Genomic DNA, 26389 nt, shown 5'->3' with positions numbered 1-26389 from the left:
AATTTCTGGTGAAAGATTTTTGGGGGGATGCACAAATATTTAATACAATGATTATATGAATATTCCCACTATGGGCCCTCTGAATGATTAAGGAAATATTGAGGAAATGTGTGGAAGTCAGTTGATCCCTACACAGAAGTGTGTTTTCCTCATCTGCAGTGGCTGTAAACGGATTTGCTCTGGGACTATTTAGAACTCTCCAAGGCCTGTTCTAAAGGGCATCCCAAGTGAGCTTATAAATTGCTTGGAATTTTACATCTGTCTAAAGTCTTGTTTGTACATTCTACAAGACTAATTAGCGAAGCCATTTTGAGCCCTTAGAAGAGCTGTGTGGCAGGTCTGTTTCAGTCTCCATTGCATTTGCATGGAAAGATGTTACTTTTTTTTTTTTTTTTCTTTCTTGCATAAACATGACTGTCCATTGATTAAGTTAGTTTTAAGTTTTGCCTGTGACAAATATCTGGACTCGTGTAGGTGAGCACGCTGAGGTAAAGAACTGGTTGACTGCCCACAGCTCATTTTCTCCAGTTTCACGTAGCCAATAATTTCTTCATCTTAGTCAAGTACATTATTCAGCAAGAAAAAAAAAATAACACTTTTGTAGAAAACTATTTTGTAGCCCTAACATAAGTATAGAGACTTAACACAGAGGATTATTTAGTAGCCAAAATGCTAAATAATTTTTAGCCCAGCTAAAGTGAGTTAAAGGAAGAAAAGTGGGATATCCCAGCCAGCTTGAAGACTCGCAGTAGCAAACATCTTCTTTAGGAGTGTTTCACATAATGTTACTTTTTGAGATAAATTCAAGCATATAAAATACTTGGGTTCTTGAACAGTGTTATGTTGCATCTTAAGAACAAAACCTGGAAAGCGTAACAGATGAGAAATGTTAACAATTTGAAAACTAAAAATAGAGTGAAATCTTCTAGTGTTTTAAACGTTGCACCATATGCTAAAGGAATATCTGTGCACTTGCAGAAACCATAAATAAATAAAAATTAACATTTCCACTTGGAGAACTGGTGTGCTGATTTGTCTCTTAGGTGAAAAATTTCTTGCATTTTAGATGCTTCCTGTCATTTAATTAAAATGTCACTGTAACCTAATGGGCTGACTCAGCAGAAACATTGCTCTAAGTCTCCTTCAAAGGGTACCATATAACAAGGAATAAGAATAATTTCACAACAAGGTATGATAAACAGTTGGAAATTAGTGGAATACCTATTAATTTATTTCACAAAGCATACCACTTACTGCATCCTCAGCACTAAAGATTTTCTTGCAAGCTGGACTAGTTTAGCTGAGTACTTGTCAAGGTGGAGCATAGTTAGCATTGCTGTTCTATGTCCTTGCTCTTTGACCTTTTAAAATGATGCATTTGAACTTTACGCAGGAAAATTATAGCACTTTGTTACAAATTAAACATGTCAGCATCCATGAATGACCCACATGCTAAAGGATAAGACTGGGTGTAAGGCAGGCTTTTATTTAAAGCTCTTTTCTGTTACAGTCTGGCCAGAAAATCTCTAGCAATGTAATGTGCCTGGGCCTCTATACCAGGGAGGGAAAAAAGCATATTTGTTCAATATTGCAGAACACGAGAGTGAGGGTTATTAATGATCAGACTCTTTCCCAGACAGATATTCAGAAATAGGGAGGTTGCTTTTTAAAGCTAGTTCTGCTCTACAGCAGGCACTAGCATTACAAAAACGTTGCCTCTACTGTAAAACTTCGTAAATGTTTGGCAAATACATTAAAATATTGTGTGCTGTAGAATGCTTAATTCTTAGTTCCAGATATGGTTAGGAGTAAGGATGGTGGTGTAACATGGAAGGAGCATCTCTGTTAGATGTTGCCATAAGCTATTTGTATTGTTTCTTAGTGTCGCTGAAAAAGCTCTGTAACATTTAGATGGGAGTGTACCTTTTTAGGTGTTGATTTTGTTTTATCTACTTGTTGAGTCCTTAGAGAATGCCTTCTCTATTTCATATGTAATGCATATGATCAAATTAATTTAATATGCAGTGTCTTGTGAATGGTCCTTATTTGCACAACTTGTGTTCCAAGTTTCTAGTGTCTTTTAATTATTCCTAAATTCCATCACTTTGTAACTGTTTAGAGTGTCTTGTTCTCTTAATAGTCCCGTGGATGCGACATTGTTTTTTGTTTCTAGCTTTTTCCCATCACAAGAGTACTAACGTGATGTGCTACAAAACATACTGAAAAAGAGAAGAGGGGCTACATAATGGCCTTCAGTTAGTCTGAGTGAATAATAAACTTTGAAATTACTTGTGTTGCACTACACACTTACAAATACAGATAGTTACTGTGCTGAACAGAGTAAGGGCATTATAGAGCAAGTTTCTCCCTCCACCCCCATTTCCCAGTGATTTGGGCCGTGTACATCATGGATATTGTCCTCTGAGCATGGGAAAAAGGAAATTATTTAGAGCACATTTTAGATTTAAACTATAGTGGTAAACTGTTCATATACTAATGACCTGTTTCAAAGAGTGAGTACTCTAAACATTTACAGAAAATTGAGGGTCAAATTATGGGTTATGTAATTTATGTAATTCAGTGGCAGCTTGGTAGAATTTGGCTAAACTACCATTCTCACTGTTCTCCTACCAGTAAAAATGAGAAACGTAACAATGGTCAAAACAATAACGAAGCAAATTGTTAGCAGCATTTCCTACGTTAGACAGGATAGAGCCAATGCACGCATTCTTCCTGCTGCATTGTTATGAAAACTGCCATAACCAGTCAAAGCCAGGTTTAATCTATGTCAGTAAACACCATTATCTCAAAAAGACTTTTTAAATATCTGTGACTGAAAGCTCAGCAATATCGTGTGCAGTAATTATCTCCTAAAGGTATGGGCTCAGTAACTAGTTTATGTTTGGAAAATACGTGATCTTCAGTATCCAGCGGGTCTGATTACAGCCTTCTGATGGCTGTATACACCCGCTTTTTGTAGGACGAATTATGTGCTGCTGGGGAGTCAGCCTGGAAGTGTGCTCCAGCGTTGCTTGGTGTGTACAAGCAGGTAGTAAAATGCCAGCGCAGCCCACTAGCAGGTGTGTTTGGAGAGCTGGGATTTCACAAAGCTGTGTGCAAGGGCTACTGCTTTGTGGGGCTTGCAATATCCTCTTGGCGTTAAGTGTAAAAACTGGAACTTGAACCTTTGCATTAGTACTCTTAAAATCACCTTTTAGTTGTTTTCCAAATTTTTTTCCCCTGTACAGATTATTTTTCCTTTCATTTTTTTAACCTATGCTAAACATATACATTGAAGAAATATTTAGATCAAACTGTTTTCACAGATAGCATAGTCCTCTCTTTCAATTCAAATTGTTCTTTATTAGCCAGTTTAGATCAATTTCTGCAATTATTTATTGTTCTAATTAATATCTCTAATCCTCCCAGGATTAATTTTGGAAATCGCTATGTTCTGCTGCTGGTGGTTATTGTAAATCCTTGCAGCAATTTTTCTTCCCATCTGAAGAATACTAGTTTAGTATGAGCAGTACAAGAATTATTTATTTGTCAGTTGATGACTCTTAATTTTTGTAGTAACATTGGAAGGAAAGTTGGAAAACTTCTCATATTTTTATCTTGATATCTGTTCCTGTAGAATAATAAATGAATGATTGTCTGTTTCTTAGGCACAATAACCTTGTCGTGAGACCTAATGGATTATCTGCACTGGTGAAAAGAGGTGTTCCCGAAGCACTGAGGGCAGAGGTTTGGCAGTTGCTGGCAGGATGCCATGACAACCAGGCTATGCTGGACAAATACAGAATTCTCATCACAATGGTAAGTGAATTTTTTCTTTTTTTTTTTTTTTTGGCATTTTACTCAGTTAAAATGAATTACACTGGCAGCATTTTTTTTCAGTGGTAAAGCAGCAGAAGAGTGAAACAGTTTGACTTGTTTGAAGCAACTGAAGTTGTGATTAGGTGACTTTACCTCCTGCCATGGGTACCTGCTGAATGGCATTAACAATGGAAATTGCTGACCTATATCTGTAGTAATGCTTGACATTTAGCTTTCTATGCACTTGCTGTGATGATAATAAGCACATCAGCTTGTTGTTTGGTGGTGGTGTTTTTTAACTTCATGTTTTTTTCAGCAATTTCTATTCACTGGATACTTCAGTTTACTGTTTCATTTTGGTTTTGTTTTTAGTAACAAATAAGAATGCAAGCTCATGGTGTTTTTGTTTTGCTGTTTATTTATAAAAGAAATTTAGAGGTATTTTACCTAGCAGGAGCTACTCTCGTTGCTGTACAGGCAGCTTGAGAAGAGAATCCTGTCAGGAATCTCCTGTTCTGTATGCTAATGCTGCCAGTGCAGTTAATAACCACTTCAAGTTGTCTGTAGCCTGTTCCAAAGTGCTTATAGCTGTGATTTAAAGATTGAGAACCACTGTACTAGCAAAAACTCTGTTCAGTTTCAGGAAGTACACTCACTGTTTGTGGTCCTAAAATTCTTGCAAGGCAGGGTGCTTACGCGCTCTGAAGAAAAAAGTGGTATCAAAAATGGTCATAATGACACACGGAGTTGAAGATACTCTCTATATGTTGTTCAAAGAAAGTGTTGGATTTGTTAGCTGGAGAAGGGACCATCTGTCCATGCACAAGTTCTGGGGTACAGTAAGCACTTTGTTTCATAATGTTGTGACATCTTTTTGATGCTTGCCCTCCTAATCTGATCTACCAGCTTTCTTACTAAAGTTTAAGAGTGTCCCCGGAGTGAGGTTTGTCATCATGGCTTCTTTTTCCTTTACTAATAAAGGTATTTTGATAGTGTAAACCTTTCTTTTTGACGTGGTAGCTAGGTTATATTTTCCTTAGGAACCATTCACAGGACATCTGTCAGCTGCATGTTGCATCAAAACCACCTCCGTTATTTTGCCCTTGCTTTCCAAAAGTGGGGAAGATGTTTGTTGCACAGCGGAGGAGGGAGTGGAGAACTTCTAAAATACAATCCTGATCTTGAAGCTAGGGCCTCATGCCTTAAAAATACCTTGCTACGTTTGTCCTTTTCATGGCAGAAATATTTCAGTGACGTTAATGTTGGAAGATGATATTGCATATAGTATTTAATATAAAAAAAAATACACTGGTATGGATTATAAAATTAAATTCTGTTCTGAAGCATTTGTGCAAACTCAGTTTTCTTCTAAAGTAAAACACTTATATTCTGAAATCCAACTTTCTTCTATAGTCTGACTGTATGTAATTGCTGGTGCCTACACCATTTGGCATACATTAGATTAAAGGATTAATGAAAAGAAATGAACAGGAGAGATACTATGCCAAACCAAAAATAAGGTATGTTTTGAGGAATAGCTAACGCTAGGTGTGCCGGAAACACTTGTCAGATTTTTTTTTTTAGGAGCTTTATATAATATTGTCTGTAAACAAAAGCTCTGTTTCATTTTGGTGTGCTTATAATGTGAATTAGGCTCTTTATAAATAGGCATATATATATTCTCTGAATCCTACTAAAATTTTTGTAGTAGTGTAGTAGTAAATCTTAAGTGTATCAATAATGAGATGCATGTTAAACAGATTTATTGAGTATTCATTGTTCACTTCTGTATGAAAAAGCAGAACTGATTTTTTTCTTCATTGTATGCTACCATCCCAATATACAAATGTGTACTTCATTTTTTCCATAATTAACTATTCTTCCCATCAAATGCATAGCTTTCATTTTGATTCTTTTGGTTTACTCATGAGTCTGGACAGATTCATTGTCTCTTTGTATTTTGGTCATTCTGCTATATTTTCTCTATCTTAATTAGGCTCACTCCTGAAAGCTGAATGTTTTTGCGTGTGTCTTGACCATTCAGTATTCTGTAAGCGTGGGCATCCCTGAGCACATTTCTGTAAGACAGCCCAAGGCGGTAAGAGATGGCAGGGTTCTGCACTGGGCAGTCCTGAGGATCGAGTGCACTGAGATATAAGAAGCAGGATCAACAGCTGAACCTGAACCCACTGCCTGCTTCCCTCCTTGTATGGCTCTCCCTTTGACAGCTCCCTGCTACAGCTGGCTTGCCTTGGAAGTTTGATGCCGTGTCCCATGCTGCTCAATTTCCTAGCTCTTTGTAACAGCTCTTCCAGCAGAGCCCTCTCTGAATGCCCTGGTGGAAAAATCTCTTTGCCTGGAGATTTGTAAGAAAGTACATTTATAGAGGTACAGGGTGTTTTGTTTGTTTGTTTGTTTTTGGTCTGATGAGGCTTGACTTTAAAAGCATCTTTGTTTATGTGAGATGTAAATTTTTTTTCTAAAGTAAATTTTAGAGGCCTAACTTGAGGAACAAATCTTGAAAACTGTCATTTCACTGTCACAAGTTGAATGTTAAACCCAGTAGCTGGAGTTACCAGTATTGAAAATATGATGCCTAATTTGTGACTTCAGTTTCTGGGGATCAGAGAGAACTACGTTAAATGCTGGAACTTTAAAGGAACTTTAAAACTACTCCAGTGTTGCTGGTTAAGTTCTGGTAAAACTGCTTACTAGTGGAGGAAAACAGTGTTGTTGGCAGGCTGAAAATGTGTCCCTTGTGATGAACTGAATGATAGCAGAGTTTCAACATTTAAATTTACTTCAGAGATTGTGATGTAGACATTTGTTGTTTTATGCCAATTGCATGCAGTTTGTGCAGAAGTGATATGTTAGATTGGCCAACTATTATTCACATCACTTGACAAATCTGCTGTGCATGTTGCAGCATGTGTGTGCATGTGTATATATATATATTCATCGCTGTGCAGAGCTCTGAAATCTACTGCAGAGTTTTTCTGTTAGAGAACTGCTTTGTTCAGTGTGTTGTGTAAGAGAGTGAGTAATTTGGGATTTGTTTTAGTGTTTCACTTCAGCACAAAGGAAAACAAAATCTCCGTCCTGTAAGAAAAATGAGTGCCATACCATCTCCAAGAGGCATGTCCCATGTTCATCTTGTGCACTGGAGGCTGACAGTCAAGAATGCCCTAGTGAACTGAGTTTCCATTCTCATACCAGGGTCTTCACACGCTGATACGTTCCCCATCTCTGGCTGAGTTTGGAGTTCTAGGAGGGCAGGGATACAAAAATACTTCTGCTTGCAGAAACATTTCTTACATCTCCTGCTGAGTTCCAGCTTGGTGATTTCTTTGGGCCTCTTAGAAATCTTTACTGGAGCACAATAGCAGGCCTTGCATACAATTTTAGAGAGTGGGAGTTGTGATTTGGCAGCTGTTTCCCTTCAGGCATATATGTAAATCTGCACTCTATGACAGAATCTTCCTTAGTTACCTTTCTGGTATGTGTGCCGTAGGCTTTTGACCCTGCTGCATGTGGTACAGCACAGAGAGGGGAAAAGAAAACATAAGTTAGCAGAAAGAAATATGTATTTCTCTCTCTTAAGGGGAAAAACGAAGGCAAATCAGTGTGACAGCACTGCTTATGTGATGATAATGAAGGGGTAATGCTGGTATATAGAGCTTTTGTAAAAGCATGTCAGGCCCGTTTGTTAGATGAAGGCAGATAGAAGAACAGATTCACAGGCGAGGGTCACTTTGTTGAGGGAGTTTTTTCTCCTGCTTACCTTGACAGTGTTTCACGTTCACCTTTTGTGATCCCTCTCAAGACACTTGGGTGGACTGCTCCAGTGATGAGATATATTTTGAACTCCCATAAACCAACCACCAGCAAGCCACGGTTTGTCTGCCTCATTACAGTTGAGGGCTCTGTCCCTGTGTAGTGGGTTTACGTGGCAAGGCTTTGGTAGCAGGGGGCCATAGGGGTGGTTTCTGTGAGAAAGATCTAGAAGCCGCCCCATGTTTGGGAAGGGCCCCATTGTTTTCCAGATCTGAGCCAATAAGCGATGTTGTTTTGCGCCTCTATGAGAGCATATTTAAGACAGGGAAAAAACCGCTGCGCCACACAGCAGCCGGGAGAGTCAAGGGAGTGAGAAACAGCCTTGCAGGTGCCAAGGTCAGTGTAGAAGGAGGGGGAGAGGTGCTCCAGGCGCCGGAGCAGAAGTCCCCTGTGGCCTGTGGTGAGGACCATGGTGAAGCAGGATGTTCCCCTGCAGCCCATGGAGTACCACGGTGGAGCAGGGTTCCACGCTGCAGCCTGTGGAGGAGACCACGGTGGAGCAGGTGGCCCTGCACCGACGGAGGCTGCCGCCTGTGGAAGACCCCTGCCGGAGCAGATTCCAGGCCGGACCTGTAGCCCGTGGAGAGGAGACCACACAGGAGCAGGTGATCTGGCAGGAGCTGCTGCCCGTAGGGGAGCCAGGTTGGAGCAGTTTTCTCCTGAGGGATGGACCCCGTGGTACGGACCCATATCTGGAGCAGTTCTGGAAGAGCTGCTGCCTGTGGGAAGCCCACGCCGGATCAGTTCGTCAAGGACTGCATCCCGTGGGTGGGACCCCACAGCACAGGGGACGAGAGTGACCGAGAAGGAGCGGCAGAGAAGAAGTGCTGTAGACTGACCATAACCCCCATTCCCCCGTTCCCCTGCGCCGCTCGGGGGGAGGAGGTGGAAGAGGGTGGATGGGGGGGGAGGTGCTTTTGGTTTCTTTCCTTTGTTTCTCACTTCTCTAGCTTGTTAGTAATGAGCAATAAATCTTACTATCTGTCTCCTTATGCTGAGTCTGGTTTGCCCGTTACACTAATTATTGCGTGATTTTCTCGTCCTTATCTCAATCCTTGAGCCCTTTTCACATATTTTCTCCCCATTCCTCTTTGAGGAGGGGGAGTGAGAGAGCGGCTGTGGTGGAGCTCGGCTGCCCACTCGAGCGGAACCACGACACCCTGTCAGAATGGGTGTCAGGCATTGTTGATGCTAAACTGCTAGAAATCTGTTGCCACTTGATGGTGGTAATAAAGCAACTTACTATAGTGCACTTGTTGCGTTTGAAATGGAACAGATGTTTTATTTCTTACAGTTATGTTGCCCATTAATAATGTTTTGCTTTTGTATTTTAGATGTTTTCCTTCTTGCATGGGTGTTTTCCCTGTTGAGTTTGTAGGGCAAGGCTTCTATCCACCTTTTCAGTGTGAAGGGTTACTGGGTTCCTATTCTGTAGCACTGTTAACATTGAAGCTACCTGCTTTCAGGTCCTTTTTCTTAAGTTTAGAAAGCAACACGTGTCAGGACTATATGGAGTTGTGTATGTAAAATAAAGAAAACGGAAAAAGAAAACAGCCACTCACGTTCTGTAGTTTGAAAGCTTTGGGATGGGTCCTTTTGAGATGAGATTTATGATCTGTTAAAAGTATAATTCCTCCGTAAGAGATCTTCCATTTACAATCTGATTTCCACTAAGAAACGAGCAGTATGTATAAAGTTAATTTAACAGCATATGCAGAGAAGTTTGAAATGCTGCCGATTCTCTGGATTAAGAAAACAAAATCTCTCTTCAATTCTCATTTTTCTTTTCCCTCACTAGAATCAGAGCAAGAAGCCTGGTTTCAGATGAACTAGGCTTTGGTAGTAATGCGTTACTCAAGAGCAACGAAAGTTGGTGTATGAATGTGAATGCCAATTTTTGAAATGGCTGATGATTTTGAGTCAAAAGGCTTAAAGAAAGACTATATGTCTGTCCTTCCAAATGACTTTCAAGAGAACCAAAAATAAGATTGTTTGTTGTCATAATTACCTTTGGCAATATGAGCATGTGCCCAGAACAGTTAGAGATAATAACTAATTAAAAGGTCAAGCTTGAGAAGAGCTGGCCAAAAAATAGCTTTGTGTGCTGACTGTGTAATGTTGGTTTCTGTCTGGGCCAATAACATACCAAGTCATTCTACAGTAGAGTGAAAATCTGGAGAATTTTCCCAAATCTCAAAGCAAATATGAGATGTTTTGATCTGGGGATTAAATATTGCCGAATCGTGAAAATAATTTATGTCAGTTATGTGGTTATTTTAAATCAGTACTAATCACACTGAGGTAAAATTCTCTTGCAGTGAGGACCAGCTATACAGAAGTTTGTTAGGGCATCTAGCTGATTTAGAGCTAATATACATAGTTTATTATTTCTTTTTTGACCAATACTGGAATTTCTGACTCCTACAAGACACATCCTTTCATTTTAAAGGAATGAATAAATAAAAAATAAAAACCAAAAAAAACAAAACCCAAACCAAACAAAAACAACAGTATGATTTCATACGTCTGTATACCTTTCAAATTAAGCTCTGCAGGTCCAGGTACAAAATTAAAGATAAACACTTGTTTGCTGGAAAGAACAGTAAATTATGGCAAATAGAAGCAGTCTGCATTCAAGAATGAAATTGCGCTTTACATATTGCTTATACTAAATTTCTCGTACCCATGTACTCAGAAGCCCTGAGGTGTGTGCACCTGGCTGCCTTGGCCAGGGTCAGCTGTGTGACGCGTGGAGGACAAGGGATGCTGGCTGTGAAGTGCTCCCTACATCTCCTGGGTTTATCTTGGTTATTCTCAACAAACTTTTATTTTTGACAAGTTTCTAGTCCTCTTTAAGAGCGGGGCATTTCTTATGGCACAGTCCTTTCCCACAAAGCTTGCTTTCTTCAGCCTCTGGATCAGTCACATCGCTGCCCCTCGCCTCCGCTTCCTCCTTGTGGGTGCGTTGGAGGCTTGCGGCCTGTCCTGGTGGCAGGGCTGGTGCGTGGTGGCTTTGCTGCCCTCTCCAGCTGGCTGGGCATCTCTCATGATGCCTGAGCAGTGTGCGGCCTTCTGCTCGAGGTGTGGCAGGATGCTTCTCATCTGCCACTTGGGCCGCTGTCTCTTTTGCCCTCGTGTGTCAGCGCTTGCCCTTCTCCTAGCCCTGTCTCTACTGTTTATTCTGGTGCTTTTGCAAGCAGATGCTGCCATTCGTGCTTCTTTCAGATCAATCTTAAGACTTCTGTTACAAATCTCTAAGAGTTACAGTAGAGAAAAATGTTTGAATAAGCCCAGTTTCATTGTTCTAAGCACCTTCTCAGAACACAAGTGTTTTCATTGTAGTAGGGCTGTGGGACGTCTGAAGAACGGGTGTCAGCATCTTATCCCAGAAGTGTGATGGTAATCTCTTGTCCAAAATTAAAAGTTAAAAATGGGATAGGTAAAATAAGCAAGTAGTGTTATTGAAGTTTCATCATCTGCTTAAGCATAGCCATTGAATTAACTTCATTAAACTGTTTTTCTTGGTGCATCTGTCTCCAAAAAGATCTCAAAGGATTGAAGATGAACTTTCATGTAAACTCAATACAGAAATGTTTCCCTTTAACACTTTGAAATTACTGACACTGTTCCAAAGTAAAAAGGGTATTTGCTTCTTTGTTTCATACGTAATATTTGCTTTATTTTCTTTTAGTGCTTGCTTGTTAGCATAGGTAGAAATAGAACGTGGAGGAGATTACAAATGAACCACTCTGTCCATGTAAATGTAGTTGACTTGGAAACTGGTGTTGTGATGTCACGGCTTTTTTATTTGTGTGAAACAGTTTAGCCATGGTTTGAGAGGATTACTTATTTAGGAAGACTGTTTTGCTTGGAGTAGAAAATTAATCAAGCTTGTTATTTGCAGCTATACCAAAGGTTATTAGGTTAGCAGTAGGAAGAGGAATATCTTTTGTCCCAATGGCATCGTGCAGGGTTCCACTGCTCAGTGTTCTGAGACTAATTAATCAGTAAGGGAGGCTAATTAAAAAGATGACTGTTCGCCAGCTGCCACAGCAGGTTGGTTAATGGGCTGAAACATCAGAGTATTTTTGTGGCAAATATTTGTGTTTAGAATTCTGTATCTTTGTCCTCAGTGAAAATGGGTGAGCTTATGCTTCTGCGCAAAGTGCAACAACTTAATGCATTTGTAAAAATAAATAAATAATAATAACGAAATAATAATAATAATAAAAATTGACTGCTTAAGCATTTTCTGATGTGTTTTTAAATGCAGCTTATTCACTATATTATATTTAGTCCAATCAGTTTGCACTTATACTGCAGCCTTCCTTAACGCATCTCCAAATTCTCTAAAGCAGTAAATAACAATGAAAGACAATGCAGCCCAAGAGTAGGGAGACAAGCTTTAAAACCTGGAGGTCTTAAAAATTATTTTCTTTGAATCACCAACTTTTGTAAATCAAAAGTGTTTTACAAGTGGTTTAAAATAATAATAAAAAAAATAATAAAAAAAAAATAAAAGTACATATCTATGCTTTGTGTGACCCTGATTCAAATACGTGCCCATTAGAATAGGAAGAACATAAAATTCCTGATGAAAAATGCACTAACCAGTTTCCACAGTCTGATATTTTAATTTGGCACTTAAAATCCAGGAAGCGTTTAGTGTTAAGGCTGCAGATGCTAGGGCCTTACTGTTGGTAGCAACAAAGAAATGGTACCATTTCTCAAATGCATGAAGGAGGTAGCTACTTTGTAGACAAACACTATAAATAATTGCCTGGAGACTGATGAAAACATATGAGCACACCAAGATCTTGACAAAGCATGTGAGTTGGAGTCGTCCTCCCGGGTAACTAGTTATGATGAGGCGGTTTTGTGCAGTGATGGAGATTTCAAAACAGAACCGAAGGATCAGAGATGCGTACAGGACACAGCCCCTGATTAAAAAGGCAACAAAAAGAATGTGCATTGCATCAGAGCTGAGAGGACAAAGTAAACTTCTGGTGTTTACACTAAAGGCCTTTAGGCCTCATTGCTGCCTGTTCAGCCTTGCTAACATTCAATTACGAAAAAGCAATTTCATAACTCACTTTTAGGGTATTATAAAGGCTGCTCTTGAGAGCTGCATAGACAAGTGATAGTGTAAGTATGGTTTGCATATGCTGTGGAACATCTACTTTGTTCTGGGTAGATGCAAGAGGAAAAGGTAACGGTGTCTGGAAAAAGAGCAGAACAAAAATAGTTTGAGTGTAATCGGGAGCAGAAGAGACACAAGGCAGCAGCCATGGAAACCTGAAGTAATGTTTTACAATGACAGTGTTCTGTATTACTTTGGAAATAATGAAGTAGAACAGCTCTTGCTTGTACTTTTCATAGTACATTTGAAAAACTTTCACAAGGTTGTTTTTTTTTTTTTTCACATAGTACATTTGAAAAACTTTCACAAGAGTAATTAAAATGTGCTGAGTGTGTAAAGCATGCCAAAGGGCATCCAGTGAAAGGCCAGCTCCAGGGCTGGTGTGGATGACAGAGATGACAGACTTCTGAGAAGCTTGTCCACACTGGTAGGGGCCGTGGCTATTGACCTGTTGGTAAGTTCGCCACTGTAATTTACATAATGAGTGTTTTTGATGCCAGCTGTTTTTTGACTGTTCCTAGTATTAAAAGCAAAGGTTTTAAAAGCAGTAACAGCCTGGGAGTGTTGAAGGAGAGGTTGGACATGGTGCTTAGGGACATGGTTTAGGGGGTAACATTGGTGGTGGGCTGATGGTTGATGATCTTGGAGGTCTTTTCCAACCTTAATACTTCTATAATTCTAATCTGTGTTTTCTGCCCTGTTCAGTGGGGTGCATCCAGTATCTTCTGAGCTCTGCCTGGTGAGCATTCTGCTCACCAAGAGGAAACTGTGGTGAAATATTCTCATTATTCCCAAATAGGCTAGCATCTTGTCTTTTCTGGTATGTACTTAGGCAAGTAGTGTAGTGAAAATAAGTACCCTCCTTTTTCAAAAATTAATAAAGAAGGCAAAGAATTCTGAAGTCGTTGGAGATGGTACCTTGCCCAATCTGTGATTACAGATATTACAGACACAGCATGCCCATCTCCATATTGTCTTTTTAACAATCAGTGGGAAATTTCAATGGTAATACTTTAGAAAATGCCAATCTGTAATATTTTTGTTGTTCTAGCATTTTTTATCTTAATTTTTTTATGCTAACTAGAAAAGGTTTTGCTTCACTTCTAAAGAGATTAGGTATCAAGAATGGTATAGTTATATGCTTCTCAGTTATTTAAAAATATGCGTTATGAGGATCAGTTATTAAGAAAAACATTCTTTATTTGACCAGAATGAATACTACTTGTTTTATTGCTTTTTTAATTAGATGCTTAGATATGAAGTCAAGTAACTGTAGAGGAACGGATCACTGAGAGATGTGTGTGTAACATTTCTAGTTTCACGTTTGTTTTAAATTAAATTTATTCAATATGTATAGGCAGATTCACAAGCTTTAATTACCCCTACCTTCCCTGAAAAAGGGGAGGGAGAGGATAACTTTTACTTGCCAGTTTTGTTAAACTTACATTGTTCGTTTCGTGGCATGTAGATTCTTGACATTTTGTTAATTTTATGTGGTTTGTAGAGAAGGATAAGACCATATGCCGGTTGGATTGATACAACGCCTCATTTTTGGTATAAGCTGAGCTGTTATTCCTGGTGGCTGGTTTTCTGCTTGTTTGAATTATTTTAGTGGTGCTGCATGTTGTGGAATAATAAATTAGAGATGAACTGAAAATACTTACAGAAATTAATAAGGAAGTATTGCCTCTGAAGAGCAGAGGTTGACAGAAGTTTTAATTCTTTAAATAGCTTCATTTAAATTCAGACTTCAGATAAAAGGTTTAGTTTATTACGAATGTACCAAGGTACCTAGTTTCATAGTAAATGTTAATACTTCTGTTACAAATTCAGGAATAAAGTGTCCCTAAGGTGAATTTAATTTGTCAAGTTTTGATTCATTTATAGCTCATCTGGAGAAAATCTTTCAATTTTTGTGTGCGCAAAATGAAAATCTTGTGTTCACTCTTCATGTTAAAAGAAATTCTTATGTTTAATGACAGCTCTTTTCAGGAAAAAAAGGAATAGCATCCATTAATGATTTTTATTTAATAATCATTTTAACCTTTATGCATGATATTTGAGGTATAAAACATAAAGAATTCTCTTGCAATTTCTTTTTTGTACATAACCACTTACGATAGCATTAAAACGACACAATGCAATTCCTGGCTCTTGGGACGCTGTACGACCTACTAGCTCTAAAATCCTATAAATTAACACATTTGTTCTGAAGGGTAGAGTACAAATGAGATTTGCATTTGTCCTCTTGGAGACCATGTTCTGTTGTGGTCTCTGTGACTTTATAATCTGTTATCTGCAGAAGTAGGGGAGCGCAGTTGCTCATCACTTAAAATAGAATGATAATAACAGTATTATGGCCTGAGTGGGTTTAAATGATGGTTACTGGAAGAATTGATACTTAAATTGATATTCTCATCAACTCTGTGTGTGTGTGTGTAGCATATATGCAATATATGCATAGTATATATATGCTGATAAAAGCATTTTGTTGGGCAAGATGAAGCAGGGATGTCTCAGTGTCTTGCTGTATCCTTACAATGTAGCGTGCAGTAAGAGCTGGTAGTTCTGGTAAATTCTTTGCACCTCAGAGCTTGTTCCTAAAATCCCTGATGCCTCTGTAGATAAAATGCTACTAGATATCCTGGGTTAACTTGCATACTGGTTTGTTAAGAGGTGTTCAGTTTTCCTGTAGCAGTAATGGTGTTGATGCTGAGAGAACAGCCACGTTAGAATTTGGTAGAAGTGTCAGTGTTCTGTGCTGCTCCTTTCTGAAGTTCTCTGCAGCGTGTTGTCTTTCTGCAATGCATATGTATCCTGTGCCTGCATCTTTCTGCTTAATCTGAACAGTGCCCTACACCATATCAGATAGTTGTGTGTGGACAATTGCAAGAGCACTGCAATTCCTGACAACATACATATTTTTTCTTTTTAAGTCAGCCTCCTCAGGGTATCACCTTTCATTTGAAATTCTTTGTATGCCAACTTCTTAACCATGCCTTACTCTCAAACAAAGGTTGGATATCTGGAGTTCGGGAGGCTGCGTTACTCAAGGGCTGGAGTTATCTGACGGTGACTGGAGGAGACGAAGCATCGTTTTGCATATGTTACTGTAACGGAGCAGTTAGTTTGAGAGGAGTTCAGCGATACATATAGGATCTGCAGTCTAGGAGTTGGAAGACTGCACTGAAAAACACAGTAATTGTATTTTAAATGCCTTGTTTATAAGGCTGACTAATTTCTGTTATTGCATGTATAAATTAATAGTGACATTAGTCTTTGGGAGAAATCTGGGACAGCCTGAATCTGACATGTGAATTGGAAGGCCATTTGTGTGTCAGCTGCATGCAGAACGGCCACAGTGGCATGTGCAAGGCACTTGCGTATCCCAGTGCAGTGATTCCATCTAAAAAGGTTTTTCTTGAAAATCTGAATTGTGTTTGAATGGTTTTTGCCTGAATTCAAGCTGTAAGTTCTGTTGTATGATTTTGAAAGGTTGTTTAAATTCTTAGGAATAAGAGTACCAGCCCAATCTGAGGTCCTAAACTTCCTCACGTAGAAAAGGGTGCAAAATTCAGTTTGTAAAATAAGCAGTATTTCCTGTGCCTGCTTGATGAAAGCTATTGTTTCTAAATCCTTTTTAAGAGAGCTGACTACCTAATTGCTGGTTTCAATGTGTCAGTGTTTGATGTGATGGGAGTTAGAGAGCCCTGGATGCTCAGAAAAGAACACTAAGAATCAAAGGATCCCGAAGCTTTTTATTTCATAGCATCATAGAATATCCCGAGTTCCAAGGGACCTGTAAGAATCATCGAATACAACTCCTGGCACCACGCAAGTCTACCCAAGAAAATCAGACCATATTCCTAAGAGCACAGTCCAAACGCTGCTTAAACTCCGACAGGCTTGGTGCTGTGACTGTGTCCCTGGGGAGCCTGTTCCAGTGCACAGCCACTCTCAGTGAAGAATCTCTTCCTGATGTCCAGCCTGACCCTCCTCTGGTGCAGATTGACACCTTTCCCTTGGGTCCTATCACCAGTCACTAAAGAGAAGAGATCGGCGCCTGGTCCCCCTCGTGAGGAAGCTGTAGGCCGCGATGAGGACTCCCCTCAGCCTCCTCTTCTCCAGGCTGAACAGGCCCAGTGACCTCAGCCACTCCTCATAGGTCTTCCCCTCTAGGCCCTTCCCTATCTTTGTAGCCCCTATTTCTCTTAAAGAACCACAGTTGTTTGAAGTCTCTTAGAATACCTTTGTTATCAAGGCTAACAGTGGTGGTCAATGCTTTAGTAAGGCATGTTTTACTACAGTGGTGTACAGTTAGCGGTGGACAATTCACAAACATTAAAATCATAACAACAAGAGCAATCAACAAAAGGCTTGAAATGCACATGTAGAAAAATTAAAGCATATATACGTGATGAACACATCATTTAAATTCCAGCGGGAATTTAATATAGGGGAGAATTCAGATACCTATTTCAAGCTTAATTTATGTATGACTTCTTTATATTGTACTTTGGGATTTTATCACTACTCATTTTTTCTTTTTCTGCGATACTCTTCTAAGGGGATGAGCTAGTATTAACTACATTTCACAGCAATCGCTTGGAAGGTAATGAGAGACCTATAGATCTTATTTACTGCCTGTATCCCATAAACGTTTTCCCTTTGTAGTGATGAGTATGCTCATACCAATTAAGAGTAATTTCCCTATCAGTACCAAATTCGCAGCTGCTGAGGTAAACTAACTAAAAGGAGACAATTGCTGTCTGCTAGTGCATTTACTCTTCCTAGTAATCTTTTATGTAGGTTTCTGTGAACATACACAAATATTTTGGCAGCTAAGAATTTTTTCTGGTTGTGAATTTTCATCAGATGTTTTTCAAGTTGACAATTGAATATTAGTGATATGGAGCTGTATCACTTTTAATCAGATAGCATATTTGATAAAGCCATGTTTGTGTGGCCAGCTGGTCTCAGAAGCGATCCTGTGTCAACATACAACCTTTTTCTGACCAGGTAGTACAATATATACAGTCTGAATCTAAAACTAAAGCATCTCATTTGGGGGTGCAGTTTCAGACTATGCCTTATCCAGGCTGTCAGCTTGCCAGAAGAGGTTTCTTCTACTTCAGTTACAAGGCTGTTGCATCATGGTCGCTTGTAGATTTTTATTTAGAAAACTTCCTTCCCCACATTTCCCTGTCAGGGCAGTGAGGCTGCCTCCACGGGTAGCTGTGGTGTATGGGCTGAGATGGGAGCATGCAGCTGGGGCAGGGCAGGAGGAGCAGGGGGCTGTCCCTGGCAGCCTTCAGATAGCTTTGGGTTAATGGGAAACTGCACTTGAGCTATACTTCTTGTTATGGCAAGTGTTATACTACCTGTGTGGCAAAGGAATTAGTGGCACCTTTTGGAATGATGCTGCCTTTCATACTCATAACTGTAATTTCAGAAGCTGCTTTTGGTCTCTGTTGTCACACCTTGCAGCATTTCCTTTGCCTTTCTATGAAAATCACTTGCTCTCAAATTCTTCTTTTATGGAAAATTACAAATATAAAAACATGCATTAGGGATAAAATGGGCCTGCACATATTAGAATAAATATTCTTTTGGGATGCTTATATATATTATATTTTCAGTGCAGAATGGCTATATCTGATATAAAAAGAAATGTGCCCTCCGGATGGATTAATGTAGCTGTCAGTTAAGTGGCATGATATTTGGACCGCTGCACATTTTCTTTGAACTGAAAGACTTGCACTTCAGGCAAACATGCAGTTGATTAATTTTAGAAAATTATACAATGAGGAAACTAATTTCATAGAAAGCTCAGAACAGCATGTTTTCTGTCTTCAGTAACTGGTTGAGTCAGCAGCAAGCCTTGAGAATATGCAGCCTGACTCCTTGCGCCTAGGCATTACAGAGAACACTTTCTGAAATTTTTATTTAAACTTTGATATTCTTATGTCTAAGGTTTATCTTCGCTGATGAAAGTTTATGTATAGCGACTCTAGTACGTGGAGTTTCCTTTGGGGAATCTGTGACAAAGTCAAGAGCTTCTGCAATTAATGCATTTTCCTGCATTGTTATTTGCACTTCTAGAAATACTTGTAGCTTCGTGGGATGCCTAAGAGGGAATGAGTTTCCTGTGCACCTAATCTTGTGGATTAATATGGAGGTTGGGGAAGCAAAACTGCACAAAAATTTGTTACCCTTGCTGCACTTCCTTATGTATTGCTTGATTTACGAGGTGCAGCTCTTGATTTCTGTGCAGGATTTGATCTGATTCTTTTAGCCCAAACCTGAATTCTTGGCCATGCACCCTGTGCACATGGAAAGCTCTGGTGGACAGAGCCAAGGAGTTGAGTAATACTACTAGGAACCTTGGTGAACAGCAGGGAAGACCAAGTGCAAGGCATGTACCGTGCTAAAATGTTAGCCTTCATGGAGAACGCAAGCAAATGCTACGTGTGTGGTTCCAGTGAAAGGATTTCCATTATAAGTTACTCTTCAAAATTGTAAGTCTCTGAAACATCAGTTAAATACTTTGCTTAATATTAATTAAGGCTTATCTGGCTATGAGCCTTGGAAAGTTTCACAGTGCAAGGTTCTATTAACTTTTTAATTGAAGTGGCAATTTTGGCATCTGTCAAGAGCTGGCTGTCAGAATGAGTTCTCTGTGCCTTTGCTGTATTGTCGAAGCCCTTGTGTAAGCTAAGAGCCCTGTAAAGATGGTCAACCAAGAATCAGGAATTTAAGTATAGTACTACCTTGTAATTATAGCCATGTCTATAATCCCATCTATATAAAGGGGCAGAACTCTGCTTGCTCAGACAAAGGACTTTTGGTGTTCCTGAACTTTTCAATGCTTGATTTAAAACCACCGAGTAACTTTCAGTTATATATTGTTCTCTGATCACTGTGCTGACAGTGTCCAGTCGCAGTTTATGGTGGTAATGAGCTGCTGTGTGATGCAGGGCTCACTAAGGCTGCCAGGGCATTAAGAAGGGAGCACGAGGTGTGGGGACTCAGAAAGCCCAATTTTCTGTTTGCCTTCACGTCTTGCCTTGTGCTCTGCAGAGCAATCTGAAACCTGCGCTAATTGTGGTCTCCCAAGCAGAGTCAAAAAAAGGAACACTACTTGTCTCTGAAGCTCGTTCTGAAAATTGAGTCATAGACGTTACATTTTAAGCCAAGAGAATGTTTGATTATTCTACTTTTGACTGCCTTTAAAATTCTAGTTGCCATAACAACTTTATTTCTTTATTTTTAGCACATCAGTTGCCATAACAATAAAATATAGCTTTTTGAATGTAACCATTTTTTCCTCACTTTTTATTTTGCTTTGTTTTACAAATAACCTTTGGGGGGGTGGGGAGGGGAATGTAGCAAAGCTCTTCCCCTGTGAGCACTTTGGTTAGAACATGAGCTGAATTTTTTATTTTTTTTTAATCTACTTTATCTGATTTCTTATGGAGTTTTTTGACAAATGATTGTTTTCATAACTTGTGCAGCAAAAATAATTCAGATATGTGTGTAGTCTCTTCTTTTGTAGAAAATGACCACTGAGATTTTATTTTTATGCATTGTATGTAGTGTATTAGAGTACTGTAACTGAGTAATTTCCAATCTCTTTATTTCACTGTATAGAACAGCTATAAATAAGATGTAGCAACTGCTGCTGAAATAGGAAGTGTTTTTATTTACTCTATTGAAAGCTGTCCTTTCTGTTTGTTTGTTTGTTTTCTTACTGGAAGATTGTTTTGCAGCCAATAACTCCATTTTTGTCATGTCATTCTTTATCTATCTTTCATTAAAAATATGAGGACAAATTATGCTCAGTTTGCTCTTGCAGCAAACATAAGAGACGTGTTGGGAAGAAGGGTGTTCAGTAAACATTCTGTGTGCCTTTTCAAGCCAAATTAATTCCAGTGGCCATGTAAAAATAACTGCCACTGGCATACTATTCAAATAAAACAGGTAGCACCCACTGCTTCCATTTCTTCCCACGTGGCCTTCCCAGGTATAATGTCAATTAGTTGGAGTCCAGTATGTCGTGCAGTGTGTTTATTTGGCAAGCTGGGGCACTTGTGTGATGTGATACCTCTTCAAACCCTGTGAGATTCATGTTTAGCTTCAAAGCTCAATTTTGAGCAGAAGGGAAAAGTTTAATAGTTAATTTAATATTAGTGATAGAAGCTGGACTTGAAATTGATCTGTAGACTTGATCTCTGTATTCCCTGATAGAGTCCTTTCCAAAAACATTTCTAGATTCTCTCAAAAATGCTGTCTTTTGCCTGGGATTTAGCAATCCACAACATCATTTGCCCAGTGAGTGGTGTTAAGGCATGCGTGCATGTGGGATGTCTCAATGCTAGTATTAAAGGCATCTCCTACATCTGATGTGCAGATGTAAGGTCAAATTAAAAACAAAGTGAATATGAAGTACTTAGTAATTTACCTACAGAAATTGTACCGTTGTTGTTTTTTTTTTTGAGGTTTCATGGAAGCAAAGCTAATGTATTATGTAGATACATATTCCTTTTTTTTGGCTGCATAGATTTATCAGATACTTGGACCTGAAAAGATTTTTAATATTTTTTGCAAGACCTAAAATCAATTTATAAACAAGCCCTCTGTTTTTAAATGTATATAAGTGGTAAGTTTTATGAGGTAATGGGATAAAATATACTTGGAAAATTTTGGAGGGGGAATACATGCATTAAAAAGCAAACTCATTGAATTGTCTCTGCTTGGACATAATAACAAGAGAGGCCTGTACACAGAGTGCACGAATTGGAAAATTCTGTTCTTCAGTTTGTTGCTACTGTATTTTTAATAAAGAGATATTTAAGCTATTAACAGTACTGACAAAGTATGTGCTCAATTTCATTTTTTTCTTTTGCAAATATGGCAAATAATGCCAATTTTTATTCAAAAAAAATATCAGAACTAATTTCGCAGCTCACATAACATTTTGCGTGTGCCAATTTCTAGATTTATATATAAACGTCCTCATTATATAATACAATCAAACTAGTTTAAGACAAAATTCACTAGATACTGGAAGTTGAATGTATTTAGATGTTATTAAACTTGTAATGTAGTTACCAGTTGAGAGATGATTTTATAAACTTGAATTAGCTAACTCTTAACTCTGGAAGGAAAAAATAGGTCAGTAATTCTTGCTTTCAGGGGCATTTTCAAACATCTGTCACTGCCAGGTTCCGTATCTGTGAGTCTACTTCAGATGCTATTGTATGCTAAATTTTCCCTCCAGACTTCTTGGTGTAGGACTGTTCCTGATCCTTTCTCCTGCGTGGTATTGATGTAAGTGTGTGCTGATATTTCTCTTGCAGTGTGGAGTCTCTAAGTGATACCTCTTCAGCAGTTCCAGCTGGGAGGAAAATTCAGTCTAAATGAAGCTGAGCTTAAAACCCATAAAAAGAAATCGTACCACATTACGGTTTATAAATAGTTTTTATGCCATATTCTTTCCATGCTCCTCTTTTCCATTTCTTCACAAAACTGGTGGAATAGTAATACCGAGTAGCACATTGTTTAAAGATAGTTGTCTAAAAATCACAGATTTACTTGGGTGGTTTTCACCTTTTTCTTCTCGGGAAACAGTGAGTCCACATTTGGGATTGGTACCATGTGTTCCTCGGCAGATTTTGCACTAAAACAAATTCTGAATCTTTTAGCTCTTAACTGATTTTGCCTATACCAACAGGTAAAGCTGTCACTTTTGCTCCTAATGGTCCTGGTTGTGCAGTGTTTTTCTGAGCTAGTGCTGCCTCTTTTATCCTTGAGGAAGCACTATTTAAAATAATCTATTAAAAGTTTAAGGTGGAACATGCCCATTGTATAAGCAAATCAAAACTGAATTGTCCGTGTAACTAGGCATGCATTTCCAGCCAGCCCATCTTCTCATTAGGCTGGGTGCTCTGGGAGAATGCACCAGGACCGTTTAATATAGGCTGCGGCCATAAAAAGAGGAATTGAAGCCATTTCTGGCATGCATCTGTGAATTTGTCACCCAATGCTAGCTGCCAGTTAACAATTAGTTAGAAAAGAGAACTGGAGTGAAGCGGATAATTCTGAAGGATTTAAAACTATTTTTGAGAAGAAAATAAATTATGCATGCAAACGCAGTGTGCGTTGTAACTTTCAGCACAGATTCTCAGTAATCCTGCGTAGCACATTAATGCAGCGTATTTTCCACCATCTTTCTAAGCCCGTATACTGTGTACACACCTATTTTTGTTAAAAGTAAGCTGACGACGTTGCGCTGGGAGCTTTTATAGGATGGGTTTCTCATTGTGAAAGTTAATAATATTGTACTGAGATGGAAAAGAATTCGGAACCACATGCAGTGGTTTGCAGATGTGTGGCACTGGCATTGAGCTCTGTGGTATGTTTCAGGGATAAAATAGAGATGGTGCTCTTGGAAGAACTTAAAGAATTAATATTGGGCACAGTTTTTCTTTCTTTTTTTCTTTTTTTTAAAGGCAATGAAGAATGTAAGTTATATGTGCATGTATTTCAACTTTATTCTTTGTTGCATCCAAACTTGTGATTCCGAAAGACTGACACATGTATATGGTTTTGATCCTTGTGTTTACATCTTAGTAGTTGCTTTTGGGCAAGCGTCAAAGCTTGGCTTCCTAATCAACACCGCAAATGATTATTCATCATTTGAACTCATTTTAAATCAAAACCACCTTTAAAAGGTCATGCTGTAGTTTAAAACAACTACTTGTCTTGCGTTATGTGGAAAGACAAAGTAGGTGAGCATAATGTTTGTGATTTTTTTAGTAGGTATGCTGAAATGGAATTATAATACTGACCGAGTTTATGTTTTTGTGAAGTCAGCTGGAATCCTTTTGAACATACCCTCTCATGGTGCACAGTTGTGATACACTTTTAGAATACCGTTATGAACATATCTGTAGGATGTACTGCCTGGCTTGACACAGACAAAAGTATTAGTAAAAGCACAGCTAGGTCAAAATGTGCCTCTAAAAAGTTTAAAGGAATGTGATATTAAAATCAGTATTATTAAAAAAAAATCAGTATTATTTTAATACGTGAGGAATGATTCCCATAGGACAAGGGTAATGCTGTGCTATTCAGACTATTCTCTAGGTTTCATCGTTTCTTTATTTACAGTTCTCTTAATTGCTATCTTTTGCCCTGTGATACATTTAACAGGTGTAACTTTTAATTGTCTCTTGAAAGCAGCACAATGTAATTAATAGCTAATTCAATTTTGTTTGCTCTAGTGTATTTCCACACACACAGACTGTTTTATGCTAGGATAGCTGCACAGCACATGGGTTTGTTATGGTGCTTGAAAGGCAGAAGGACGATTTGGAATGAAAAGCATGCTCTTTTAGAATGTAAGTATGCTTTCACAAACCGCTAACTAAGCATGAGTCACGTAATCAAAAGCAAGAGTTAAAGGAAAAGTCAGGGCTCTTCATCGGGCTGCCTGGAGCACTGGTGCTTAGTGAGTCTGCATGCTTTTGCCACTGAACTTTTTTAAAGCTATGTCTGGTTTAAGGACAGTTGGATTAGTTTTAATGGCAGCCACATGATCCTGTCTGTGGGCACCTCTATAATTTTTTGCTTTTCATACCATTCCTAAGACCTTTTTTCATGTTTCCATTTTCCTTTTTTGTTCATTTTAGAGCTTTTTTTAATCATATGTGGTCAGTTAGTAAATAGCATCCTTACACAGCATTAATCCTAAATACTGTTTTTTCAAGCAGGTGCTATGTGTAATTCTCGACAAATGTTAATTATCACCATTCATTACGCTTCACAGCAATTCCCTGAAGAAAATTCACTTCTTGATAGATAGTTTATTCCAGGGTGTTTTATTTATATTGTTGGAGGCATGGAAGGTTGGTGGGATATGTCGCTCCAAATGGTGTGTGTGAAGTGAGTTCCATTTGTCCTAGGAGCTACGGCATAATCCTGACAACCCTCTCCTGAACAAAAATGTTCTATAATGTAAAATTCAGAAAATTCATGAGATCATAGGTAGTAATGTTTTAAGGGAAATTGTAGCAGTTTAAGAATTTGTTTAATACTTACTAAATACATGAATAACATTTGCAGCTAGTTCTGAAGTTAAAACTTCAGGGGTGTTAAGTGTAGTTGTTCACTAACAGCACAAAGGGCTGCACAATACTTGCAAACGTGCATGCCCAACTTTCTTTCCTGATCCACCACAACACAGAAAAGCAACCTGAAGAGACACCTTTGTTCTATAGGCAGAGAAGAAAGTGGGTGGAAGAAAATACCAAAGACTTGGGCAAAAGAAAAGGAGCTGGTAGAGAGCTGTGAAGTAACTGCTGTGTTCCTCATCCCATGCTCTCAGCTGCATCTCCCTGCTCTGATCAATGTCTTTCTTTAAAAAAGATTTTAGAGAAATTTAGTCCATTTAGTCCAGCTGACAATCCAATATTTTAACAGAGTCTTGGAAGACTTCAAAGGATAAATAAGTGATGCAATGAGAGAGATGCTGCTTTGTGCACTGCAGAATCTGCTTGCATCAGTCCTGTTTTCTTATGAAAAAAAAAGGGGGGGGGGAAGGATTTGGAAAATGGCAATATTCAGATTCATTTTCAGATAAGAGAAATGAGAAATAGGTTGCTTCCTTGCTCAGAGCTACTAAGTCAACTTCTGGACAGGCTGTTTATGTCAGAGCTTTCCCTTGCTTCCTTGCAGGGCCATGCCCATCCCTACAACTATCACAGGCTTTCTTTCTTTTCAGACATGAAGCTTGAGTTCCTTTCACATCTCTGTTTTTAGCAGGGTGCTTTGGTGTGAGTCTCCTGTCTTGGATGGTAACTTCTGTTGTTTCTAGATGATTCCCAAAGAAGGTGTGGAAGCACTGCTTCTATTCAGCTTGAAGGAAGAGTGCTTCGTCCTCCTGGACAGCACCATCTGTGGGATTTATGCTGCATGCAAAATACCTGCCTATTAGATTCTGCCACTATAACTACTCTTTCTCACTTCCTTTTCTTTAGATGCAAATGAAATTGTGAAGCGCGTTTTGTTTAGAACTGTGCCAGCATCCCTGATGTGTCTTTCCCAAGTGAAAACTTTTTCTGTACAGCTTTTTAACATGCTGCTTCTGATGAACCGTTCCAGTAATCTTGTAAACTTCTGGCTGCAATCGTGTAGTCTCACCAGGACTAGCTGATTTGTGCTTTAATTTTCACTCGCCTCCAAATGCATGTAAAATCCCATACAGGTTGGTGCAGCCACTCCGCTGCAGTTTGCCCCGGGAGCAGCAGCGGGTGCTGCAGCCGCTGGCAGCTCGCACCAGGCCCTTTGTTTCCGTAGCCGAGGAACTCTGGTCATAAAGAAAGAATTGAGATGTCCTTACTCTTCAATCACTTTGTCCCTTTCATTACAATTCAGGCAACAAGCATTCTACCTGCATTGAAAACCAACCAGCAGAGGTTGCCATTGATTTTTCTGTTCCCTCTTACCTGCTGAGCAGCTCTCGGCCTTCTTGTACAAGACCTGCAGTATTTGGGTGATGTGAGGGTTTGTTGTCAGAGGTCGGGCCTGTGCGTG

At 39.0% G+C, this 26389-nt stretch overlaps 1 protein-coding gene across 9 annotated transcripts in view; it reads left to right on the top strand.

Annotated features, from left to right (window-relative positions):
- The window catches only part of RABGAP1L (RAB GTPase activating protein 1 like), a 257106-nt gene that overhangs the window by 66495 nt on the left and 164222 nt on the right, over positions 1–26389 (top strand). For all 9 annotated transcript variants that reach the window (XM_072041793.1, XM_072041794.1, XM_038182983.2 and 6 more), the window contains one exon: positions 3669–3819. In XM_072041793.1, the coding sequence (XP_071897894.1) occupies positions 3669–3819 (151 nt within the window). The remainder of the gene's footprint in view (positions 1–3668; positions 3820–26389) is intronic.

This window comes from Anas platyrhynchos, chromosome 8 (genome assembly GCF_047663525.1).
Source record: "Anas platyrhynchos isolate ZD024472 breed Pekin duck chromosome 8, IASCAAS_PekinDuck_T2T, whole genome shotgun sequence".
NCBI lineage: Eukaryota > Metazoa > Chordata > Aves > Anseriformes > Anatidae > Anas > Anas platyrhynchos.
The sequence above is the reverse complement of the archived record's forward strand: the minus strand, read 5'-3'. Positions and strand labels throughout refer to the sequence as shown.